Source organism: Olea europaea, unplaced genomic scaffold (assembly GCF_002742605.1).
Source record: "Olea europaea var. sylvestris unplaced genomic scaffold, O_europaea_v1 scaffold528, whole genome shotgun sequence".
Classification (NCBI taxonomy): domain Eukaryota; kingdom Viridiplantae; phylum Streptophyta; class Magnoliopsida; order Lamiales; family Oleaceae; genus Olea; species Olea europaea.
The window spans coordinates 517,169-529,511 of record NW_019263600.1 but is presented as its reverse complement, the minus strand read 5'-3'; the positions used below and the strand labels follow the sequence as shown (position 1 = coordinate 529,511).

Sequence of the window (12,343 nt, the reverse complement as noted above, 5' to 3'; positions counted from 1 at the left end):
CAAGTACTATCATTGTTGTCTAGACAATTTGGAATGCTTCTACACGTATAGAAAGAATTTTGACAGAATATATACAGACAGCTCACAGTTCTCGGACCCACACACTTTTTTGGCATTTTTTATACAACATGGGGCCCACATACTTGTCTCTATTCTGGTGGAATTCTATGAAAAAAATTCTATACGGCTCAATTGCAAGAGCGCATAATTACTGAGATGGCGGTGGAATAATACCTTCCCATCTACCTATTGGCGTTTGGCGTTCCTGCTACTCCGTTGGGCGTGAGTAACCTGAAAAATGAAGGCAGGGCTTTCTCCAACGTTTTATCTCCGGCGTGATAATCAGTGAATGATACTAAGAAGTATGAAGATGAATTTAGATGGCTAGGAAAAATGCTATCGTCCATACCTGTGTCGACCTCGAGGGTATTTATAGGCGCCGGAAGCCGAGTGGTAATGGTGCCACGTGTCCCACGTTGGCCTCCCCACCATCCCCACGTTCTGAGTGGGGGATCTTAACTTCCCGTTCGGAGGTTGAGTCTGAGGTAACCTTCATGTATCATTGTCAATTCATCCTAGATTTTGTGGCTAAGTATTAAGATGGCCCTATAAACAATTTCACGTCGATCGATGATCTTACGTAGAGGTAGAGTGCCCCCCAGAGGGGTCGACGGTCTCGCGTAGAGGTAGAGCGCCCCAGGGGGTCGACGGTCTAGCACAGAGGTAGAGCCTCCCTGGAGGGAGGCGACGGCCTCTCGTAGAGATAGAGCACCTGGGGGGTAGGTAGTCTCGTGTGGAGATATAACGTCCCGGGAGGTCGACGACTTCGTATTGGCGTGCAATGATTTACATTGCTTATCTTCGGAGGTGGTTTCCTATGTTAACTGATATCATTAGCCCCCTACTCCCTGTCAATATTTTGTCGACAGAGGAGTAACAACTTCCTTTAGCTGGATTTTTTTTATATAAATAAAATTAGCTATTTCACTGTACATTTGGCACCCAACCAATGGATATAGTCTTTGAGGGAATTCCCCGCCCCCCCTCCCCCCCAAATTTGAATCCCTTTTGCCTATAAAAAGGGGGTAGTCTCTTATTTTAAATCATTTCCACTCATCCTCAACATCCTAGATTTTCTCCTCCTCAAGGTAACATTCTCCTCCTTCATTCCAAGATTTTTACTTAGAGTTTTTGCTTTTCCCCTCTTCTTTTTTTTTTTTTTTTTTTTTTAAATGTATAAGACTATCATCACCTCCTCCAACGAGAATGGCAATGCTGAATGTAATGAGTCGACCGAACCTCGCGGCTGGTCGGAAGGCGGGCCGGCCTTCGGCCTCCTCCCTAGCCGATTGTTCTTCTGACTCCTTGGATAGGCTGCCTAGCGAATCCCCTCTTCATCCAATAGATCCATTCGTAATTCCGATGATGGGACTTCCTCAAATGTTTATTTCTAATTCTCCCAAGAGGCATATTGGCTCTACCAAGCTTCCTAATCAAAACTTAGAAATCGGGTGAAATCCAGCTGGTGAGATTGTCCCTCTCAAGGTTCCAAAAGGTTATAGCCTTTACAATTCCCCACTCAAATTAGAGAAATGTCTTGCTAGGTATGACCGGGCTGATAACTATGTCTATAGAGCCCCCGGTCCCAAAGATAGGCGTCCGACCCCCGCGAGATAGCGGTGTATAAGGATATCATGGATGGCGGTTTTCGGCTACCCATTCATCCTTTCTTTGTGTCGATTTTTAATGAGTTTCATCTTACTCCTAGTCAAATAAACCTCAATGCTTAGAGAAAAGCATTGTACTTTTTGTATGTTTGCCTTAGGAGGAGAATTCCACCTTCCATAGACCTCTTTAGGTGTGTCTTTGAGATGCATGAACTAGTTCAGTGCAATGCGTTTGTCTTTTTTACACTAGGGTTCCTTTCCTATTTCCTAGGTTCAGGAATTCGAATAGCAGTTGGAAATCTTGGTTTTTCTTCGCCCGGCCTTCGATAGGTCGGTTTCTTTTCAATACCAATTAGTGGCATCCTCAAATTCGCCTTTTCAATAGTCAAGTAAAAGCTTCCTCTACTCTAAAAGCTCAAATCCAACAGTTGGTTGATATACCCCATCTCGCACCTGACTTAGGATCGATCCTGACCATGAGAAACATTTTGATAGTGGAGATGAGTCGTCCTACTGGTAGGTTGCTTCCGCTGGTTCTTATTATTTTTGACTTGCTCATATTTCTTATTTGTTGCTTTTTAGGACTAATCAATTTGGGCATGTGCATATAGATATGGACTTCGATCTAAACGAGGTATTGAAGACCCTGCTGGGAAGTGACGAGGGCCTCGCTCCCATTGACGATAAACTCTTGAGCATCCCTCCTTTGTTTTATGTTTTTATACTCTTTTGTTTTGCGAGCCTGACGGGCCTTACCTTGCATGTCCAGGGATGGAATTTAACCTGGAGAAGACTATGGACTCTATGCCTGAACAAGAGCATAGAAGTGATATTGAGCTATCCCCCATCCCCTTAAAGAGGAAGAAGACAGCTGACCAAGGGAGAAGGTCTCAAGTAGCGAAAGAGACTCCCCAGCCCTCAGACGAGCCTATCAAGGTTGCTCCTGTTCCTAGGACGAGTTCTTCCAGTCACACGCGAGGGGAGCGTAAGGATTCACTTCCTAATTTCGGGATTCCTCCCACCCGGGGTTATCATGAGATGGGGGTCCTTAAATCTTTGGTGACACCCATGCGGGTCAGGGCGATTGCAGGATGTAGCGCAGATGACATCGAGAGGGTTGCGACAGTCTATTTCCAAAGGGTATGCTTCTAATTCTATATCTCTTTTACGCTGAGTCTTATTTTTTGAGCATGGTTTTACCACTCGACTCTCACATTGTCTCTTTATCCTTTAGGTGGTGGCCCTTTAGATCGGGCTTGCTGAATCGAGTCGTCGCTAGGCCTTAGAGTTGAAGACTCTTGCAGAAGAGAAGAAGAAAGAGGCTCATCATTACAAGAAGAAAATATCTTCCCTGAAGAAATCTTTAGAGGCATTGGAGGCTCGAGCCCGCGAGCAGGAGATAGAGAATGAAAATTTGCGATCTGTATTGGCTCGTGCTCCAGAGGAGGCAGTCGAGAGGTATAAGGCCTCTGCTGAGTATACTAGGGACTTAGGGGCATCTGTAGAGCAGTACAAGTCATCGTCTGATCATGCCAGGGCCTTGCATTCGTACGAGGGGAAGGCGATGGCGGCGTCCATCAAACTGATCAAGGAGTGGATATCGACCGAGCACCTTTCTATTAACCCCTAAGGTTTTGATAAATTCCTTGCGCAACACAAGGGGAAGGAGAGTGGGGCGCAACCAGCTAGGTCACTTGGTCATTCGTCGCAGGGCGGCAGTGGTGGTGCTTTCCCTTCGAGTTGAAGCATGACTTAGTAGTAGCACCTTTTGTTAGTTCCCTCTTTTTTGTTTCACCTTTTATTTCCACTTGTAGCATCATTCCCTACTTGTCCGGGGTGTGGGCAAGAGTATATCACATACTTTTTGTATGAATGCTATGTTATCAGCGGTTATTAATGTTGAAACTTATTTTTTCTAGTGTTGTCTCACACATTCAGTTGTTTGATAGCATGGGTGAATGTCATTCGTCCCACGCGCCCTAGGTTTGATTATAATGGTCGATGGCCATAGCCAACATTCTGATCATTTAAAGCTTTTCGCCTAGCCACGTGGGCTAAGTTGGCCTTTGGGAGAGTAGTCTAGCGGTTAAGGGCCTTAGCCAATTTTTTGGCTTTTCAAGGCTCTCCTCCTTGCCGCGTGGGCTATGTTAACCGTTGAGAGATGGTCTAGCGGTTAAGGGCCTTAGCCAATTTTTTAGCTTTTTAAAGCTCTCCGCCAATCCGCGTGGGCTATGTCGACCACCAGGAGGTGGTTTGGCGGTTAAAGGATTTAGCCAACTTTTTGGCTTTTTAAGGCTCTCCGCCTAGCCGCGTGGGCTATATCGACCATCAAGATATGGTCTGGCCGTTAAGGGTCTTAGCCAATTTTTGGCTTTTCAAGGTTCTTTGACTAGCTGTGTGGGCTATGTCGACCGTCAGGAGGTGGCCTGACAGTTAAGGGCCTTAGTCAATTTTTTGGCTTTCAAGATTCTCCGCCTAACTGCGTAGGCTATGTCGATCGTATGTCTTCAAGGGATGAGTATGGAGATTCAAGATTGCATGTTAGCGTAAAAAATAATTGGATTCGTGAGCTCAGTAGGCGTACCGGGACGTCCAAGCTAGGCTGGCCCTTCCTTAGCGCCCTCATCATCCGTCACTACCAAGGTCTTTATTGAGCATGATAAATAACTGTAACTAAAGGCGCCTTTGTGAGGCGTTATATGGAGGGGATTAAAAACGCAACATATTCTACTGTATTTACAAGAACATAGCCTGTGCACCAATCCTGAAGTCTACTGGTAATATCTTTTGAGATGCTCTGTGTCTCATGGCCTATCTAGTGGTCTTCCTCTTATGTCTTTCAGGCTATAAGCTCCATTTCCCAGGCTGCAGATTACTTCATACGGGCCTTCACAATTTGGTCCGAGTTTTGCTAGAGGGTGCCCTACTGCTGCTGCATCCCTTAAAACGAGGTCTCCCGGTTGAAAGATTCTTGGTTTCACCCTCCGATTGAAGTATCCAGCGGCTCTTTGTTTATAGGCCATCATCTTGATCGCCACCTTCTCCCTTACCTCCTCAAGTAGGTCGAGTTCCCCTTTAGTCGCAGTGTCATTCGGCTGCTTGACGTTCATCCTTCCAGTCTCGCTTAGGATCTTAACTGGGACTACTGCTTCCATCCTAAAGGTTAGTCTGAATGGCGTTTCTCTGATCGTTTCTCGTGGAGTCGTGTGATATGCCCATAGCACGTTAGGCAGCTCATCTGCCCACAGCCCTTTCTCCTTTTCCAATCTGGTTTTCAAATTCAAGAGAATGACTCGGTTTATCACTTCGGCTTGCCCGTTTGATTGAGGGTGGGCGACCGAGGTCAGTTTATGATCGATGTGATAACTTGCACAAAAGGTCTTGAAACTATGATTATCAAACTGCATGTCGTTATTCGTTACCAATACCCTAGGTATTTCGAACCGGCACATTATATTTTTCCATACAAAGCCTTGTATCTTTCCTGTCGTGATGGTCACCAGTGATTCCGCCTCCACCCATTTAGTGAAGTAGTCGATGGCGACCAACAAAAACTTCCTCTACCTTTTGGCCATAGGCATAGGTCCTAAAATGTCCATTCCCCATTGAAAAAATGGGCACACCCCAAATATGGTTGTCTGCTGTTCGGCTGGGACATGGATCAGATTTCCATGACGCTGGCATGTGTCACATTTTCGTACCAACTCTTTGGCATCCTCTTTCATAGTTGGCCAATAGTAGCCTTGTCGCAAAATTTTGAAGGCAAGGGATGTTGCCCCATGGTGGTTACCGCAGGTCCCGGTATGTACCTCAAATAGTATCTCTTCGACTTCGGTGGGGCATATGCATTTCGGATATGGCATGGTAAAACCCTGCTTGTAGAACTGCCCATCGATGATGGTAAATGAAGCTACTAGAGCTTTCAATCTCCTCGCCTCTAGGGGGTCTTTCGACACCTTATCTTTTGCTAGATATTTGATTATCGGATCCATCCAACTTTCCTCGTGTTCAATATTCTTCACCTCAGCCCAACGCTAAATGCTGGGTTGTTGTAGGACTTGCACACTCGTTGTCTGAGGTAAGTTTTTTGGGTTGGCTGATGCGAGCTTTGCTAATGCATCTGCGCGCTCATTATCTCTTCGCGAGACCTTTGTCACCTTAAAGCTTGCGAACCCTCTTTGCAAATCCCTTACTTTCATTCGGTATGCTGCCATCCTTCCATCCTTTGCTTCGTACTCTTTCGATACCTGCCCTACTATTAGCTATGAGTCACTGCATACCTCCACTGAAGTCACTTCAAGCCTTACTGCCAAACCCAAGCCTGTGATGACTGCCTCATACTCGGCGTCATTATTGGTAGTAGGGAACTCAAAGCACATCGAGTATTCCAATTCTTCGGAGTCTGGTCCAATCATTAGGATTCCTGCTCCTGATCCCTCTGCATTCGAGGAATCGTCTATAAAGATCTTCCAATCTGCCTTCTTTCCTTCTGGGGGCTCTGTCGGGATGGTGAGCTTGGCAATGAAGTCTGCCAGAGCCTGTGCTTTGATGGCCGTCCTGGGCCTAAATTCAATGTAAAACTCACTTATTTCAATCGCCCATTTCTGTAGCCTCCCGGAGGTTTCTGGTCGATGTAGAATCTGCTTAATGGGTTGGTCAGTCATTACTTACACCGTATGGGATTGAAAGTAAGATCTAAGCTTCCTCGCTGCAACAATCAACACGAGCACCAACTGTTCGACCAGACTGTACCTTGTCTCTGCGCCTTTGAGGACCTAACTAACGTAGTAGATCGGTTTTTGTGCCTTTGGGAGTTCTTTCACAAGAACGGCGCTAACTGCCCATGGTGTTACCGCGAGGTAGAGATACAATACGTCACCTGGGCATGGGTTGGTCAGAATAGGAGGCTCCTGTAGTGACTTCTTTAGGGATTCCAGCAATTCTTCGCACTCTTGAATCCACTCGAAATTGGTGGAGCCCTATGGCTTTAAAGAAGTGGTAGCACTTATCTGCCACCCAACTCATGAAGCGATTGAGGGCCGCCACATGCCCTATCAGCCGCTGAACCCTCTTTCTTATTAGTGGGGCTCTTCATTTCCAGTATAGCTTGTATCTTGTCAGGGTTTACCTCAATTCCTCTTTGGGTGATCATGAAGCCTAGGAACTTTCCTTCGGTAGTACCGAAGACACACTTCTTTGGGTTGAACTTCAAGTTATTGTGTCGAGCCACATCAAATACTTTCTACAGACAAGCCACATGATCAATAGCCTTGACACTTTTCACTACCATGTTATCTACGTAGGCTTCTGTGACAGTTTCGATCAGCTCCGAAAGATTCTATTCACCATCCTTTGGTAGGTTGTTCCTATATTTTTTAGGCCGAACGGCATGGTCGTGTAACAATATGTCCCTAAATTTGTGATGAATGATGTCTTCTCCTGATCGAGCTCAGCCATAGAGATTTGATGGGACTCGAAAAATGCATCTAGGAAGCTAAGTCTCTCATGACCTGACATGGCGTCGACCAAGTGGTCTATCCGGGGAAGTGGGTATGAGTCCTTTGGGCATGCTTTGTTGAGCCTAGTGTAATCAACACACATGCGCCATTTTCCATTTGACTTCTTCACTAACACGATGTTGGCCAACCACTCAGGTTATTGCACCTCCAGAATAAAACCAGCTTGCAGTAGCTTTTCCACCTCCGCTTTTGCCACTTCCTGCCTTTCGGGGGCGAGGTTTCTCTTTTTCTGCTTCACTGGTTTAGCTCCGGGGAGGATGCCAAGGCGATGTTGAGCGATGGTTGGGCTGATCCCAGTAATGTCGTTCGAGCTCCATGTGAAAACATCTAGGTTATCTACCAGGCACCTTACCAACTTCCCTCTTTCATCAGATTCCAAACTGGTCCCGATGCTAAACTCTCGTCCTTCTGATACGGAGATCCTTTCAATCATGTCAAGTCGTTCGATCCACCTATTCAGAGGTTCAACTTCCAACATCATGACCGATGGTGTTCCCTTCACTGATATATTATCGACATTGTATTTTCTAGATGCTCGCTGGTCCCCTCGCACACACCCGACTCCTCTGCTGGTTGGGAATTTCATGACCTAGTGATAGGTCAAGGGGATGGCTCCAGCTACGTTCAACAATGGGCGATCGTAGATCGCATTATAGGCCATGGGAGTTTTTACAACTAAGAAGCTTGCCACAATTATCACAGCGATAGGATATGTTCCGAGCGTGACAGAAAGTTCCACAGTCCCTTCCGGAATACCGTTGTCCCTCCAAAGCCCTGTAAGGGGGTGGTTACTGTTTTCAACTTGTCAGGGGAGATCTTTAAGCCCAAAAAAGCATCCCATATAAGTACATTTGTAGCACTTCCCCCATCCACCAGCACCCTCTTGACGTCGAAATCAGCTATGTTGCCTACTATCATCAAAGCATCGTCATGGGGGTGTGCTATGCCTACCAAATCCTCATCACCAAAAGTGATGTTCTGATTAAACAAAGTTACCTTTGGATGGAACAAATCCCAAGAGAACATGCGTAGCTTTTCCTTGCCAAGTTTGAATCTCCGCCTCCTGCTATCCCCCCTGCAATCACGTTTAACACTCCCACCCTAGACCGGGGGCAGTCCTCCACCTTTTGTTTACCCCAATTTTCCTTCACATATTTGCCCAAGAGCCCTCATCTCAGGAGGCGCTCGATCTCCTTCTTCAACTACAGACACTCTTTCGTATCGTGCCCGTGATCCTTGTGGAAATGATAATATCTACCTTGGTTTTTCTTGTCGGGTGGCATTGCCATGGGCCTCGACCATTCAAGCTCCTTCATATCTCGTATCTCCATCAATAGCTTCGCGCGTGGGGTGTTTAAAGGGGTGAACGTCCTCGGCTCCTCCCATTTTTGCCTGACTTGTCGGTCTTGGATGGTTCCCTTACCCGTCTGCTCACTCTTTGGCTTATTTTTGTTAGCAGATCTCAGCTCGTCTCCCACCTTTCGCTTGTGACTTTCCATTTCCCATCCCTTTCTGAGGTGTTTTGTGACCTTCTCCCCTTCTTCGGCATCAACATACTTGTCTCTCTTTTTCAATAGGTCGTGCATTGACTTTGGGAGGTTCTTGGAAAGTGACATCTTGAAGGCCCAGTTCTGAGTTCCGTTCATCAATGCAGTCACCACTGTCGACATTTGAAGATCCTCTATTCCAAGGGTCGCTCGGCTGAATCTAGCTAGATACTCTTGCAGAGACTCGTCCTTCTCCTGGACCACCTGCATCAGCCCGATGGCCTTCTTCATCCTTCTTTTATTACTGAGGAAGTAGGCCACAAAGCTCCTGAAAAGTTCATCAAATGTTCGGATAGATCGAGAAGCAAGTGTCGCCACCTAGTCTTTGGCTTCTCTCCTGAGGGTCGGGGGGGAAGACCGACACATGACTGCATCAGGTGCTGCATAGAGTCTCATTAATCAACGAAGGTCCGGAGATTGTCAAATGGATCTGTAACCCCATCGTAAGCTTCTATCATAGGCTGCTTGAAGCCCTTAGGTAAGGGGACCGCTAGGGATGGGCGCGGGTCGGTTCGGTTCGGGTCTAAAGAAAATCGAACCAAACCAAAATTTTTGGGTATCTAGTAAATGGAACCGTCGGGTCCAAATATAATTATGGAAACGTTCGGGTTCGGCTCAGTTCGGTTCCGTTCGGTTCTATACTATAATTAAATTTTGTAACATTTATAAAAACATTATATAAATACAACTAATGATACATTCAATGATTTTGGAATGCCATAGACTAGTAGACTACCTTGTTCAAATGATCGCTATGGTCAAAGTTTCGATCGACGGAGGTCACAGCATCAGTCGACGATTGTATAGGCTTTGGAATGTCAGCGAGGCTACGAGAGTGAGTGCAAGAGTCGAGACAACGTTATGTACTTTAGTGTAGGTGTTTAGGGTTATTTAGTGCATTGGATCTTGTTGGGCTAAGAAATGAAACAATAAAATGGGTAATGGAGCAAAAAATTAAAAAATTAGAAATGAAACAAATTATTGGGCCAAAATTTTGGATTTAAAAATTGTAAATTTCTTAATTTGTTTAGAAAAAATTAAAATTAAAATAATTTGATTTACTCAATATAAAAAAAATTAGAAAAATTCGGTTCTTATTCGGTTTTTCGGTTCTTGGTCTAGAATCGAGAACCGAACCGAACCGTACCCGTCGGTTCTTAATTCAAATACCCGTTCGGGTATTTAATTTGACAAGAAAAATCGATTTGGGTTCGATTCGGTTCGGTTCAAGAGATTTGCCCAGCCCTAGGGACCACCATAATTTTAGAAGCGAATGGATCATCTTCTAAGACCATCTACCTACACTTATTCTTTCTCTTTTTATTGCATCATCTGCGTCATGATCTCCTCCATCCTCCATTCCAGACCCGCCAAAGGTGGGTTAGGCTGTAGGACTGTAACCCCTGGAGCCCCCGAGCCTGCAGTTACCCGTTGGATGACAGGCGGAGTTTCTATGTGCGTCTCTTGGGGTGGCGGCTCAACTTCCACTGAATGCGGTGGGAGGTCGGCTCCCTGCGTTTGATTCTGCAAGAGGGTTATCATAGTCGTTAGCTGGGTCTCGAGGGCACTGAATTGGCTTTGTGTCACATACTGTGGCGACGGTGGCGGGTCGAGGTCCCTAGCGACTGCTTCCAACTCCGTCTCTACCGTTGCTGCTCTCAAGCGCATGTCACTTCTTGTTTGTCTTTTTGACATGGCTTTGGTGTTCAATGGAAGAAACTTTCCACAGACGACGCCAATGAGAGATGGTGGTAGAATACTACCTTCCCGTCTACCTGGTGGCGTTTGGCGTTCCTGCTACTCCATTCCGTTGGGCATGAGTAACCTGAAAAATGAAGATGGGGCTTTCTTCCCTGTTTTACCTCCGTCGTGATAATCAGTAAATAATACAGGGAAGTATGATGATGAATTTAGATGGCTAGGAAAAATGCTATCATCCATACCTGTGTTGGCCCTGGGGGTATTTATAAGTGTTCGAAGCCAGGTGGTAATGGTGCCACATGTCCCACGTTGGCCTCCCCACTATCCCTACGTTCTGAGTGGGGGATCTTATTTTCCCACTTGAAGGTTGGGTCTGAGGTAACTATCATGTATCCTTGTCAATTCATCCGAGATTTTGTGGCTAACTGTTTAGATGACCCTATAGACAATTTCAAGTCGGTCGATGATCTTACGTAGAAGTAGAGTGCCCCCCTCCTCGGGAAGGTCGACGGTCTAGCGTAGAGGTAGAGCGCCTCGGAGGTCGATGGTCTCTCGTAGAGGTAGACACCCCGAGGGTCGATGGCCTCGCGTAGAGGTAGAGCGTCCATGGTGGGTCAACAATCTAGCGCAGAGGTAGAGCCCCTCCCCTCGGGGGGAGGCGACGGCCTCTCGTAGAGAAAAAGCACCTGGGGGTAGGTAATCTCATGAGGAGGTATAACGTCTCGAGAGGTCGATAGCTTCGCATTGACGTGCTATGATTTACATTGCTTATCTTCGGAGACAGTTTCCTATATTAACCGATATCAAGTACCTATCAAGATGCAGTAGGTGTAGATGTATTTATAGAATATCTACTTAATTGTTTACTAGTTTTTTGCATGGCGAGATGGGCATTGCAAACTTACCATATAATTTTTCCTTAAAAATTAATATAAACTAAAATAAGCAGAAACAAAAAGTACGGATCTCACTTTCTATCTTTAAATTGACTAAGTCGCATTGCAGCTCTGACTTTCAAGAGAAATTTGCTCAAATGCAACTTCAGTCACAAAAGTGCGATTTTGGTTCAAACAAGAAAATATTGCGCGACTCTTGCTCTCTGCCCTTCCCTAAAATCTCCCTACTGCGTCGTGGTCTCCGGTCATTCAAGCTTTTAGATCAAATTGGATTTGTCAACTCTGTTCCGCAAATATCTCAATGACCTTAGGTTCGGGTGGATCCAGCGTTGTTGGTATGTTGATTCACTCTTTCTCCACTCACCCTCATATTCAAGCACTGTTATGTTTCTGCTTTTTATATTCAATTTTAGGTTATTTGTTCTTGTTCGCAATAAATCATTTTTCGTATGACTGAATTTTTCAAGTGGGTATCTGCACAATTCAGTATCTAGTACTTTTGATTGATTTTAATCTTTATGTGGTGAGTTAGAATTGTTAAAATGAATGGTTAGCATTAGATTTTGATATGATGATGGATTTTGCTGCTAAAAAATAAAAAATGCTATATTTAGACTAAGAGTGCTGGATTATGAGTCTTGTATGACTTGTTGCACTGGTTAGGTTTTTTTTATTTTTAAGCCTTCTGAAATTGAACTGATTACTGAATACCTACCCATGAACTTATATTCAGACTACAAGAATGGTTACTTTTCACAAAATCACAGTAAATCATTTGATATTTTCTGAATGTATTTGGCACTGCTGTATTTTGGATAAAATCTTCTTCAATTATAACTCACTTCTTTGCACTCAAGACCTTGAAGGAGCTGCCTAGATTTGCTTCACTGATTTAATTACTTGGACTGAAATTGATTTCCCAAATTTTCCGCGCAATAACTCGTGATGTATTAGAAAAAGGACATAACATTTGATTGAAGGTTTTGTAAAAGACAGCTGGACCTCTTTTATGT

General features: G+C 45.0%; 1 protein-coding gene across 1 annotated transcript; it reads right to left on the bottom strand.

Moving 5' to 3' along the window:
* Window positions 1-4,471: 4,471 nt before the first annotated feature.
* LOC111388744 lies at window positions 4,472-5,659 on the bottom strand. The gene is made up of 2 exons (XM_023013531.1): window positions 5,291-5,659; window positions 4,472-5,179 (listed from the first exon to the last, which is right to left on the bottom strand). The coding sequence occupies exons 1-2, from the start codon at window positions 5,657-5,659 to the stop codon at window positions 4,472-4,474; spliced, it is 1,077 nt and encodes a 358-aa protein (XP_022869299.1).
* Between the last annotated feature and the right edge of the window lie 6,684 nt (window positions 5,660-12,343).